Source organism: Apteryx rowi, unplaced genomic scaffold (genome assembly GCF_003343035.1).
Source record: "Apteryx rowi isolate R43461 unplaced genomic scaffold, aptRow1 scaffold_170, whole genome shotgun sequence".
Lineage (NCBI taxonomy): Eukaryota > Metazoa > Chordata > Aves > Apterygiformes > Apterygidae > Apteryx > Apteryx rowi.
The window spans coordinates 1692397-1703021 of NW_020447975.1; the positions used below are offsets into that span (position 1 = coordinate 1692397).

The 10625-nt window shown below is 57.2% G+C and overlaps 2 protein-coding genes across 8 annotated transcripts; one reads left to right on the forward strand and one right to left on the reverse strand.

Annotated features, from left to right (window-relative positions):
• Positions 1-382: 382 nt before the first annotated feature.
• On the forward strand, positions 383-9214 carry PRC1 (protein regulator of cytokinesis 1). Of its 7 annotated transcripts, XM_026060783.1 has the most exons (15): positions 383-488; positions 624-756; positions 1256-1378; positions 1743-1976; positions 2060-2230; positions 2487-2636; positions 2911-3058; positions 3210-3346; positions 3670-3765; positions 3950-4096; positions 4562-4672; positions 5061-5171; positions 5653-5841; positions 7493-7612; positions 8192-9212. In XM_026060783.1, the coding sequence occupies exons 1-14, from the start codon at positions 478-480 to the stop codon at positions 7571-7573; spliced, it is 1842 nt and encodes a 613-aa protein (XP_025916568.1). In that variant the 5' UTR covers positions 383-477; the 3' UTR covers positions 7574-7612; positions 8192-9212. The 7 variants fall into 7 exon arrangements, with proteins under 7 accessions (XP_025916568.1, XP_025916569.1, XP_025916567.1 ...); XM_026060784.1 differs by having other exon boundaries at positions 4562-4663; positions 7493-9212; XM_026060782.1 differs by having other exon boundaries at positions 7493-9211.
• Positions 8993-10618, reverse strand: RCCD1 (RCC1 domain containing 1; the record flags this gene model as incomplete). Its single annotated transcript, XM_026060790.1, has 5 exons — positions 8993-9421; positions 9702-9731; positions 9962-10114; positions 10238-10342; positions 10510-10618. Coding segments are annotated over 5 exons (540 nt in total), but the record flags the coding sequence as incomplete, so codon positions are not given.
• Positions 10619-10625: the final 7 nt, after the last annotated feature.

Genomic DNA, 10625 nt, shown 5'->3' on the forward strand with positions numbered 1-10625 from the left:
GCTGCTCCTGTCCCCTCGGGGGGGGCGGGTCCGCCACCGGCCGTGCGCATGCGCACCGGCGCCCCGGCCTCGCCCAGGGAGGGGGCAGGCCGCAGTGCGCAGGCGCCCTGTGGCGCGCCGGCACGAGGTCACGTGGTTGTTGTCAAATTCTGGGCGCGCGGCCGGAGCGCGGTTACGTTTCATTCGGTAGGGCTCACCGCCTTGCTGATTGGGTAAAAGCCTGCGGAGCATTTCGCTGCCATTGGCTGGTGCCTCGCTTGGGGCGGGATCGGCCGCGACGGTGGCCGGCTGGGAGAGAAGCCCGAAGGAAAGGGAGATTCTCCTTTGGGGCGCGGCTGGGGCGGGGCCCGAGTGGCGGTTGTAGGCGGGGCCCTCCGTGACGCAGCAGAACCCGGCAGCCAATGAGCGTCTCTGGGAGGCGAGTTTGAATCGGCAGTGCCGGAGCGAGGCTGTGAGGAGCGGAGCGGAGCGGCCGCGATGAGGAAGAGGTGAGGGGCCGGGGCCTGGGCGTCCCGGCTGCGCGGGACCGGGGGGCTTGGCTGGTCGCGGGGGGGGGGGCGGCGGCGAGTGGGGCCGGGCCGGAGCCGAGTCCGCTGACGCCCGCTGGGCTCCGGTGCTCGCAGCGAGGCGCTGGCGGCCGAGGCCGTGTCCTGCCTGAACCGGGCCCTGGCGGCGCTGCGGGACATCTGGGAGGAGATCGGCATCCCCGAGGAGCAGCGCCTGGAGCGCACCGACGTCGTCAAGAAGCACATCAAGGTGAGGGGCTGGGTGGGGCTGGGGGTCGCGTCCCGTCCCGTCCTGTCCTGCCCCTCGGGCCCTCGGGGCCGGGATGAGCAGGGGGGGCCCTGGCCCGTGGCTGAGCCCCGCGCTCCTTCCCTCACTGCTGGGGCTGCAGCAGTAGGTGCCCTCGGGCTGGTCCTCTGGGGTCAGAGCAGCTCGGTGCAAGCTTGCACAGAAGTGTTCTGGGACCCCCAGGACTGGGCTGTGGGAACGAGCCCGTTAAGGTCTGGCAGGAGCACTAGGAGGTCTTYGCTTGTGTCAGCAGTGCCCAGGGATGTCCCTGCACTTCTGCCCTGGCCCTGAGCTGCTTCGTCCTCCTGGGCACTCACCTCTGCCTGCTGCTTCCTTTGTCCCTTTCTTTGCTTGGCTCCCAGTGGGAGTTCAGTTGTGGTATGCTGAGTGTGCCCTGTCCCTGTGTATTCCCCTCTCACTCCCTATCCTCTGGCCTGCCTCTCTGACCAACCCTGTGCTGCAGAGCCTCCTGGACATGATGGTCGCAGAGGAGGAGAACCTGAAGGAGCGTCTCCTGAAGAGCATTGCCCTGTGTCGGAAGGAGCTTGACACCCTTTGTAGGGAGCTCCAGCTGGACCCCTTTGAGGTAAGGTGTTGCCTTGCTCCTAGGATCTTGTTGGCAACAGACTTCTACTGCCTGGCCTCTGCCCAGGTGCCTCAGTGAGGTCTGAGCTCACAGAGCAAATTTCTGTTCAAAGCTACTCTTCCTGAAGCTTGGTAGAGTCAAAGGTCTTGTGCCTCCTTGCAGGGCAGGTGTTGGGAGATGCTTGCAAGGTCAGGTATCTTGCAGCATCTTGTTTTGTGTATTGTTGCTGGACTTGTACTTGCCTTGGGAGCATATTGTTCAAAACCAGGGCTTGTGCCTCAGCCCTTCACTTAAGAAGCCTTAGCTATGTGCATTGAGCCTACAGGAGTTAAGGAGCAGAGTGCTGATTTCTGGACTCTTCTAGGCAGAGGAGGAAAGTACCATTCTGCAGCTGGAGAAGGATTTGCGTACCCGTGTGGAAGTGATGCTAAAGCAGAAGAGGGATAGGAAGCAGGAGTTGAAAACCCTGCAAGAACAAGACCGAGACTTGTGCGATATTCTTTGCACAACTCACTTCTGTATTGACAGCAATGCTGTGCCCAGCCTGGAGGAGCTGGATCGCTACAGGCGCCACTTGGCTTCTCTGACTGCTGAGAAGGTAGGTGAAGAGGGACTGAGGATGTCACTGACGGTGGCGTGGCAGGGTGCTCTCTGGCTTCTAATGCCACTCATCACCTCCAGGAGCGAAGGCGAGAAGAGTTTGTCAGCACCAAGCGGCAAATCATCCTTTGCATGGAGGAGCTGGACCACACTCCAGACACCAGCTTTGAGCGGGATGTGGTGTGCGAGGATGAAGAAGCCTTCTGTTTGTCCACAGACAACATTGCTGCCCTCCAAGATCTGCTGCAGCAGGTGTGTGGGTACTCTGAGCTAGTGTTACCTGCTGTGACTTACAGGGCTGTGGAGGCTGTCAGTGGGTCCTGGTAGCAGTTAGCAGCACCTGTAACACAAAGTGCAAAGCATAATTGCTCTGTTTTCAGCAAGCTTATGGGAGGGGATCTTGGCATGTGAGCAAGTGGCTTTGCTGGTCACAGTGGAGCAAACAGCCTACTTGTGTCCATCAGGACTGGGCTGCTCTTATGCTGACCCTATGCTTTCCCTGCTGTAGCTGGAAGCCCGACGATCCCTGAATGAAGCAGTGTGCACAGAACTGCGCTCCAGAATCGTTGCACTTTGGGAAAGGCTGCAGATTCCTGTGGAGGAGAGAGAAACTTTTGCAGTGCATATGACCGGATCTAGAGCTAAAACCAGGAAAGCTGTAAGGAACATCCTGTGCCCTTTGGAGGGAGGTAGCAGGGGAGCAACAGCTCTGGGCTTGTATTTCTGTTTCCTTAGTTAGAGTGGAGGAGTAGCTTCTAGTAGTAAAGCGTAATGTGAGCAGGCCGAATCCTGCCCTCACTGGTGGAGGAGCTGGGAGTTGTGCTGGTGAATGGCTCATATTAGAAAGTGGTTTATGCAGCAGGTAAATCCTGTTCTGTTCCTCTTCTGCTCATGCTGCCTTCTCTGAATCTGTGCTCTGTTCTTGTTGGCAGCTGCAGCTGGAAGTGGACCGTCTGGAGGAGCTGAAGCTGCAGAACATGAAGGCTGTGATTCTGGCAATCAGGGCAGAGCTGGCTGACTACTGGGACAAATGCTTCTATAGCCAGGAGCAGAGAGATGTCTTCAGCCCCTATTACGATGGTGTGTGCTGACTCTTCTTGCTCATTGTCCTCCGCTTTGGGAGGTGCAGGTTGTCTGTCAGCAGGCCAGCTGCYGAAAGGGACTGCTCTGCTGCTTGCAGAGGGGTGGGAATCTTGGATGCCTCTCTGAACATGCTGTTGTATCTCTCCAGAGGACTACACAGAGACCCTGCTCCAGCTCCACGATGCTGAGGTGGGGAAGGTGAAGCATTACTACGAGACACACAAGGATCTGTTTGAGGCTGTCCAAAAATGGGAGGAAAATTGGAAGCTGTTTCTGGAGCTAGAGGTATCGTCTAGGCAGGAATGTGTTCTGCCTCGCACTCAGGTTTAGTGCTAGGTGATCAGGGTGTGCACACTTCCACCCCAGAGTGTGAAGCGCTGCTGGGAAAGACCAGGATGGCACTTTGAAACCATAGTGGGTTGGCGAGGGAATGGGGTGTTGTGTGCTGCATCTGGAGCACTGGTGCGATCTGTATTGAGGAGTTTGCCATGCAGGGGCCTAGCACAGAAGCGATGACTTCCTCCAGGTCTTATCCTATRGGGTGTATGTTGTGCTCTGAGACTGGGCTGTGCGCTTGGTTCTCTCCTGACCTTCCTTCTGTAAACCAGAGGAAAGCAACCGACCCCAGTCGCTTTGCCAACCGTGGGGGGAACCTGCTGAAAGAAGAGAAGCAGCGAGCAAAACTGCAGAAGACTCTTTCCAAGGTAGGCTCAGCCCTGGAGAGGGGGAAGCTGTGGTCCCTGATAGGACCACCTAATGCTGACAAAGGAGAAGTGCAGCACTTAGGGATATCTTTGGGGTGTGGAGATGCTTGTGTTCAGGAGGGTGGCATCTCTGAGGGGCGCTGACAGCAGCTATGTCACACACCTCCCTTGTGTCCTGATCCAGCTGCAGGAGGAGCTGGAGAGCAGGGTCCAGGCCTGGGAGCAGGAGCGTGAGGAGGCCTTCCTGGTGAAGGGGCAGCAGTTCATGGAGTATGTGACAGAGCAGTGGCAGCTGTATCGCCTGGAGAAAGAGAAGGAGAAGCAAGAGAGGGTGAGTGCGAAGCTGAACATGCTGCCTTCTGGCCTGGTGGAGAACTCTGCCTTGACCCCACACCAGAGGGTGGCCCAGGTCTGAGTGAGTGGGGAGAAGTGCCCCAGTTGCAGGTACCCCATCAGCTGCTGCCAGGAGCTCTGTAAGGAGTGTGGCATCTTCTTACTCTTTGCCCAAAAATGGCTCCATATGCAGTGGCCTTTCTTAGCCAGTGAGATTAGTTTCCATTGCTGTTGATGTTTGTGTGTTGAGCCCCTTTCTTGGCCCCAGCTGTGCCAGGAATGCATTTTGGTTCTAGATACCTGCAAATCTCCAGTAAAATATGTGTACTTAACTGTACCACAAACTGACTGCTAGGCCAAGGCCTTCTCCTGACACTGAGTGGCAAGTGGGCACTTCAGTAGTGTGTGGCTGGCTCTGTGCTGGTCATGTGTCCTGGTTTGTAAGTACAGTTCTCTCATGCAGCACCTGAAGAAAAGCCGCCAGATTGAGGCAGAGATGATGTATGGAAGCGCTCCACGGACACCCATCAAGCGTCGGGTGCTTGGCCCCCACACGCCTGGCAAAGTAAGGAAGGTAAATTGTCTATATTGAGCAGCACAGACGGGCTGAGCCCTTAGTGCTTGGCCAGGACCCTGCTAGGAGTTGAGCAGTGCTGTTGCTGGGCAGCACTCTGAGGAAAATGGTGCTTAGAGCTGTTCCTCGTCTCCTCAGTCTTGCACACAGACATGCAGGGAGGGTTCAGGGCCATTGTGGCAGTGTAATGGAAGCAGGGATAGGAACTGGGCTATGGGCACTTCTGTTCTCTGTGGGGACAACTAGACTTGCCACACTGATGGTGTTCTGGGGCCCAGCTGCATGTCCTTGAAGGCTCTGTACAGCAAATACTTGCACATTGGTGTTCCTGGTGTGGTGCAGCCAGGGGCTTCCCTCCCACGTTGCTCGTGTTCTGCTTTCCCCTCAGCTCAATGGCACTTCCATCTCCAGTGCCACACCCAACAGCACGGTCCGTTCGGCTTTTGGGGCAACTCTCTACCACTCACCAACATCTCGGCTACCACCCTCTGGAGGGAAGGTGAGGAGCTCTGCCTGGGGAGCCCCTGTCCACCAGGGTGGGTTGGGGAGAAGACAGGTGAGCTGGGGCGCAGAGTGGCACAGCAGCCAGAGCTCTGCTCTTCCTCCCACCTCACCTGTCAAACTCCTGGGATGCAAAAGCCACTTTTTCAACAGCCTGCTGCGCTGGGTTGCTTGCAGGATGTTTCTGGGACCAGTACTGTCAGGGAGGAAGGGAGGGTAATAGCAGAATTCAAGAAATTTCCCTCCAGCTCTGACTTCTAGTTTACTTCTGTTCCTCTGTGCCAAGTCCGCAGCTTGTGGAGGCCTTCAAAACGCAGGTGTGGTACTACATGTATCCTGGATCAGAACTGGGCCCTAGCCCATGGAGGGATTTCTGGAACTTGAAACTACAGCAGAGAGTGATAGAAAGTGAAGTCAGCATAGCTCTCCTAGTTCTGTTCGATTCCTGTGTCCAATCTAACTGGTGCTTGTTCCCATAGTTTGGCCAGGCTGCTCGGACCCCCAACCGTGTGGCTACGAAACCTCCTCGGCCAGGACACAAGGAGCGGAACAAGGAGAACATGTCCCAGCTGAATGGAACCACCCTGAGCGGTGGGTGCACCCCCACAGCCCCTGCCCAGCGTAACTACAGCGTTAATTCTGTTGCCAGCACCTATTCTGAGTTTGCGGTAATTCACCTCTTCTAAACACACCTCCCCCTCACTGGGCAGCACAAAAAGGGCATGCTCCCCCTCCCTCCCAGAGCACCCCAAAGGGCTGCAGCTGTGCATGGGGCTCCTGGTGTCCCTGTGCAGAACAGCTGTTCCTGTCAGTGCCCATGGCACCAGATCTGTTGGCTCCTCAAGAACTTAGCAATGAGGCTGGTGGCTGAGGCCAAGCAAGTACTGCTCACATCACATGAAGGTCCTGAGCAGTTCGGTGGGATATAGACATAAGCAAAAGAGAACAAACTCTCCTGTCTGCGGCATCTCCCAGTGCCATACCTAGCCAGAGGTGCTGGCACTACTGGTGCCAGGTCTCCTGGAACAGCCTGGCTGCAGTGATGCAGCTGCTCTCTTGAGATGGGTCTGTTTCCAGTTGCTCAAGCAAAGTCCCCCCCCCGAGGTCCAAGTCACTCGATGCAGTGTGCCTTGCAGAGGTGACACACACCTCTCTGGGCTGCAGGATAGYGGCCTGGGCAGCTGGCAGGAGCAGCGTTCTGTCACTGTCCTAACTCTGTCAATGGGAGAAGGGGTGAGGTTCTTCTGACTCTTTGGGAGTTGGAAGCCTTGCCCTGCTTCCTGTGCAAACTTATCAGGTGCATACTCGTGCAGGAGGACTCTGCTCTCAGCCCCACCTGTGAAGGCACCCTTGGGTCCGTCCCACCTCTTCTGCTGGCCAATTTGAGGTGCGCTGGGTGAGCAAAGGCCAGGGAGTTCCCACCCATTTGCAGTTCCTGCTCACCTCCACTGAGGAGAAGCAAGGCTGTGGGCCTCCATGTGCTTGGGTGCTACCAAAGGGTGCTCTGCTGATGCACAGGGCTTTCCTTGTCCTTGGCTAGCTGGAGATCTACATTAGTGGTCTCTGCCCTTCCATTAGGACTAGCCAAGCCAAGGCTTTGATGCTTTTTGACAGTAGAAAGTCACAAGCATCCCTTCTTCATGGCAGTTAAAGCTCATGCATGGAGTGCAGTGTGCGTCTAGGGCTTGCTGAGGGTTTCTGGGCAGCCAGGCCTTGATCCCACACTCATGGACACCTCTAGGGAGTGAGGGTGCTGGTTTGTGAGCCCAGCATACTCTGCTCAGCTGGAGGCAGAGTCCTTCTGAATGTTCCCTTCCCCTAGCGCTAGATGTGGCTGTCCTTGTGCTCACGTACTGCATGTCCTGTAGCTCAAGGGCCTGCCTATTAGCTTTCCTGCTGCTCTAATGGAGACCAAATCGTGCATCTCCACCCTTTAGAACTCCATAGTGTGAGCCTGGCCTCCTCTGAGCTGGAGTGTTTCCCAGACTAATGACAGAGTGGAAGCTGCCAGCTGCAGAAGGGAGGGATGTGCTTCTCACCGTGGGGCTGTTTGGGCAACAGATACTCTGCCTCTGGGAGGCTTAAGGGTTCTGACTCCCCTCTCCTGGCTACTCCATGCCAACACTTCCCTGCCCTCTCCTGAAGCAAGAGCGGGTGGGAGCATAAGCAAACCAGCAGGAGCAGCTTGGCTGCCTTCCTCCTTGGCCTGGAACAGCTGCGGCTTCCCCACAAAGCTCTGAAGCAATGACTCTGACCTTGCTGCCGTCTGCACGGCTGCCCTGTCGCTTCATCCCCATCTTCCACTTCTTGTTTTCACAGCGCGAACTTTCAAAGGCTTCCAGGTGTGATACTAGCTCCCGCATCCTGAACTCCACCACCACTACCAACACCTACTGCTGAGGCGTTGCCTGTGCAAGGTTCCAGCTGTTTGTAGTCATAGTGAGTTGCTGTTCTGGCAGAGTGCGATCACAGGCTGGCTGTGCCCAACGAACCCAAAGCACACAGTACTGTAGGCTTAACTTTTAATTAGGTCCCAGGTGTTACTTTGCAAGCCTGGCTTCCTGCAGGGTTGGGGGGATGTAGCTACCTGCCAGGATAGGGTATGAAAGGGACGCTTTTTAAAAACTGCTTTTATTTGGGGAATTCCTGCCAATATTTGAGATTAAAGGTTTGAGTACACTGTCTTGTTGGGGTAGCACAGCAGTGGGTGCTGGCTTCTGCTGCAGAGGGACCTTCTGCAGCCTGGCTGGGGCTGGGGTGAGTATTGGTGCTAGGTCACAGGGCCTCTGCCTTTCTGAGCATGCTACGGGATAGGACCTATTTGGGGGAGAGTTGACCTCGGCCTCTCTCACCCCAGTTCTTTATTCCATGTTTCTGTAGTTATTTTCCATCGTGATCTTCCCAATGGCACAGCAGGCTTGTTTGTAACAGGGACTTGTGTTAGCTAAGGTTTCTTTAGCAGGCTTTGCTGTGTCCAGCGTGCTGGTAGGTGCCTGATGGGCTCACCCTGTGCTGCAGGCTGGACTCAGAGCTGAGAGTCAAACAGCTTCTCCCTGCCCTCCCCAGCTCTGAGCCTGGGGTCCCTGGAGGGAACAGCAGTGCACTCCATAGAAAGCAAGCCTCAAGGGCTATCCTGCGGGAGCCACGCTGCCCTTCCGTGCTCAGACAGAGCTATGTGGTTATCAGTTATCCCTGAGCTCTGGATGCAGTGGAGCCAGTGGTAGGGAGTGCCTGAGCTCCTGTTGCTAGCGAAGAGTCAAGTTGCAGCGGGACAAGGCCTTCTTCCCCCCGCCATTGAGAAGGGGCAGCTTGTTACAGCTCCAGCATCTTCTCCATACCACACAGGGCTCCAGCTGCCCTCCCCTGCTCTTTGCTCCAGTGAGAAACAGCAAGCCTCCTGCTTCTGTGGTACTACGTGCAGCACTGGGCACTGCTGGTGACAGCCTGTTTGCACCTTTGTTAATGAAGCTCTGTATATATGTTTGTCTGTCCCTGATCATCATGACTAATTTGCACCGTGTTATCACTACAGTCCCCCCACTGCTGTTATTTATTCCCTGGATTCTGTCCCCTTGCTCTGTAACTGTATATACCGTTTATGGGAATAATGCATATCTATGTATATAGCTGCTGCTGGTTGTGTTGGTATGTTGGGGCGCCCGAAGGCTTCTCGGGGGTGGCCCTGTGTGTCTTGGCAGGTGGAGAAGAGCAAGGGTGGCTCTTCAGCCTCTGTGCATTAAACCTGGCCCATGCCCGGAGCTGTCAGAGGAAGACTGGAACAGCCCTCTGTACACAACATGAAGCATTACCACAGCTGTGTTATGAAAAAGGAGATCTAATAAATAAATTCAGTCCTTCCCTCTGTGTTCTTCAGCACTATAGCAGAGGCTGGGTAAGGGGGCATCCCCCCTCCAGCGTGGGTTCAGTTCAGTGGGGTGCTAGACCCAGCTGTCATCTCCCTCTGTGATGGCTCTTCACCCTCATAGTGAAGAGGGCAGAGCAGCCCCCAGGGCTGGTCCTGGTGGCAGGGCAGGAAGGCAGTGTTGTCCTCCACTCCTGTGCCTGCAGCAGTCACCACAGGGGCTGCTTTGCAGGAGCAGCAGCCTCACTGCTCCAGTACGCACACGTAGGTGGTCCAGGGCCCACACACCACATCCTCAGCCCGCAGCCCCTCRGCTGCGAGGTAGTCTACACGCCGCTGCTGGTCGGAGCTGGCGTTGTCCCCATGGCCCAGCTGTCCGTATTTACCTGCAGACAAAAGAACAGTCACTCTGTGATGGAGGCATTGGGTCTGCTACCCATGTAATACAGCAGTTTCTCCCGGGGCTTTTGAGGGGTGGACTGAAATGTAAGAGCAGTCCAAATAGCTGCAGCCAGAAGCCAATGAAAATATTCTACTATAATAACTAAGAACAATAAAATTAAAAAATCATATGATATAAATAATTGCACCTACAGTAAGTAGCTAGTGAAATGAAAATCAGTCCTAGAAAGCATGCCACAGTGACAGAGCAGAGGCATCACTTACCCCAGCCCCAGGTGTAGAGATCGCCTCCTCCTGAAAATGAGACAGCAGCGATCAGCCAGTGTCTGTCCTGCCAGCTCGGGGGCTGCTGTCTTCAGCCCTGCCCGGCCGGGCCCTGGGGCRCCCTGGCCCTCCCGGCCCTGGCCGAGCTCTCAGGGAGGGTCGTGAGCCAGCGGTGCCCGAGCCCCAGCCCAGCCCGGGCGCTGCGAGCTGCTCCTCACCCAGCGCCACCCGCACACCCGCGGCAGGAGCCGGGCACTCACGTGTGACAGCGGCCGTGTGCCGGGACCCGCAGCTGACCCTGCTGACCTCCAGGTCTTGGGGGAAATCCAGCAAAGCCGGGAAGGCCTGGATGGAAATGAACTCGGCCCCCTCGGCACCTGGCTGCTCCTGGCGGGGCGTCAGCTCAGCGTCGCCTGGAAAACAGCCAGGCCCCAGCGCTCGGTCGGAGATGGGGCCAAGCCGGGGTCGGAGCCGCCGCCGGCTCTGCCTGCAGCTGGGCGCCGCCGTTTACCCGGCCCGGCCAGCAGCGGCCTCACCTGCACCGGCCTCCTTGGCCTGTGCCCGTTCTTCCGCCAGTGCTTTGGAGGGCAGGGCCAGCTGGCCGGACTCGTTCCAGCCCCACACGTAGAGATCACCGGCCTCTGCAGAGGGAGCGCGTCAGCACCAGGCCCCGTGCGCCGGGCAGGACGCCTCGGTGCCGCTCGGTCCCCACGGCACTGGCTCACACGGACGAGGAGCGCTGCGAGGCTGGGCAGGGAGCGGCACTGCTCTGCCTGCCCGTGCTGCCGCGAGTCCCCGTGGCCCTCACCGCTGACGCTGGCCGAATGCCAGCCGCCTGCCGCCAGCTCCCGCATCGGCACGCCGGCCAGCGCCTCCACCAGCCGCGGCTCCGGCTCCGGCTCCAGCACCCCATGCCCCAGCTGC

Coding starts and splice junctions, on each gene's coding strand:
- PRC1 (XM_026060783.1), top strand. Junction 757..1,255: donor TCGTCAAGAAGCACATCAAG/GTGAGGGGCTGG, acceptor CCTGTGCTGCAG/AGCCTCCTGGACATGATGGT. Junction 1,379..1,742: donor TCCAGCTGGACCCCTTTGAG/GTAAGGTGTTGC, acceptor GGACTCTTCTAG/GCAGAGGAGGAAAGTACCAT.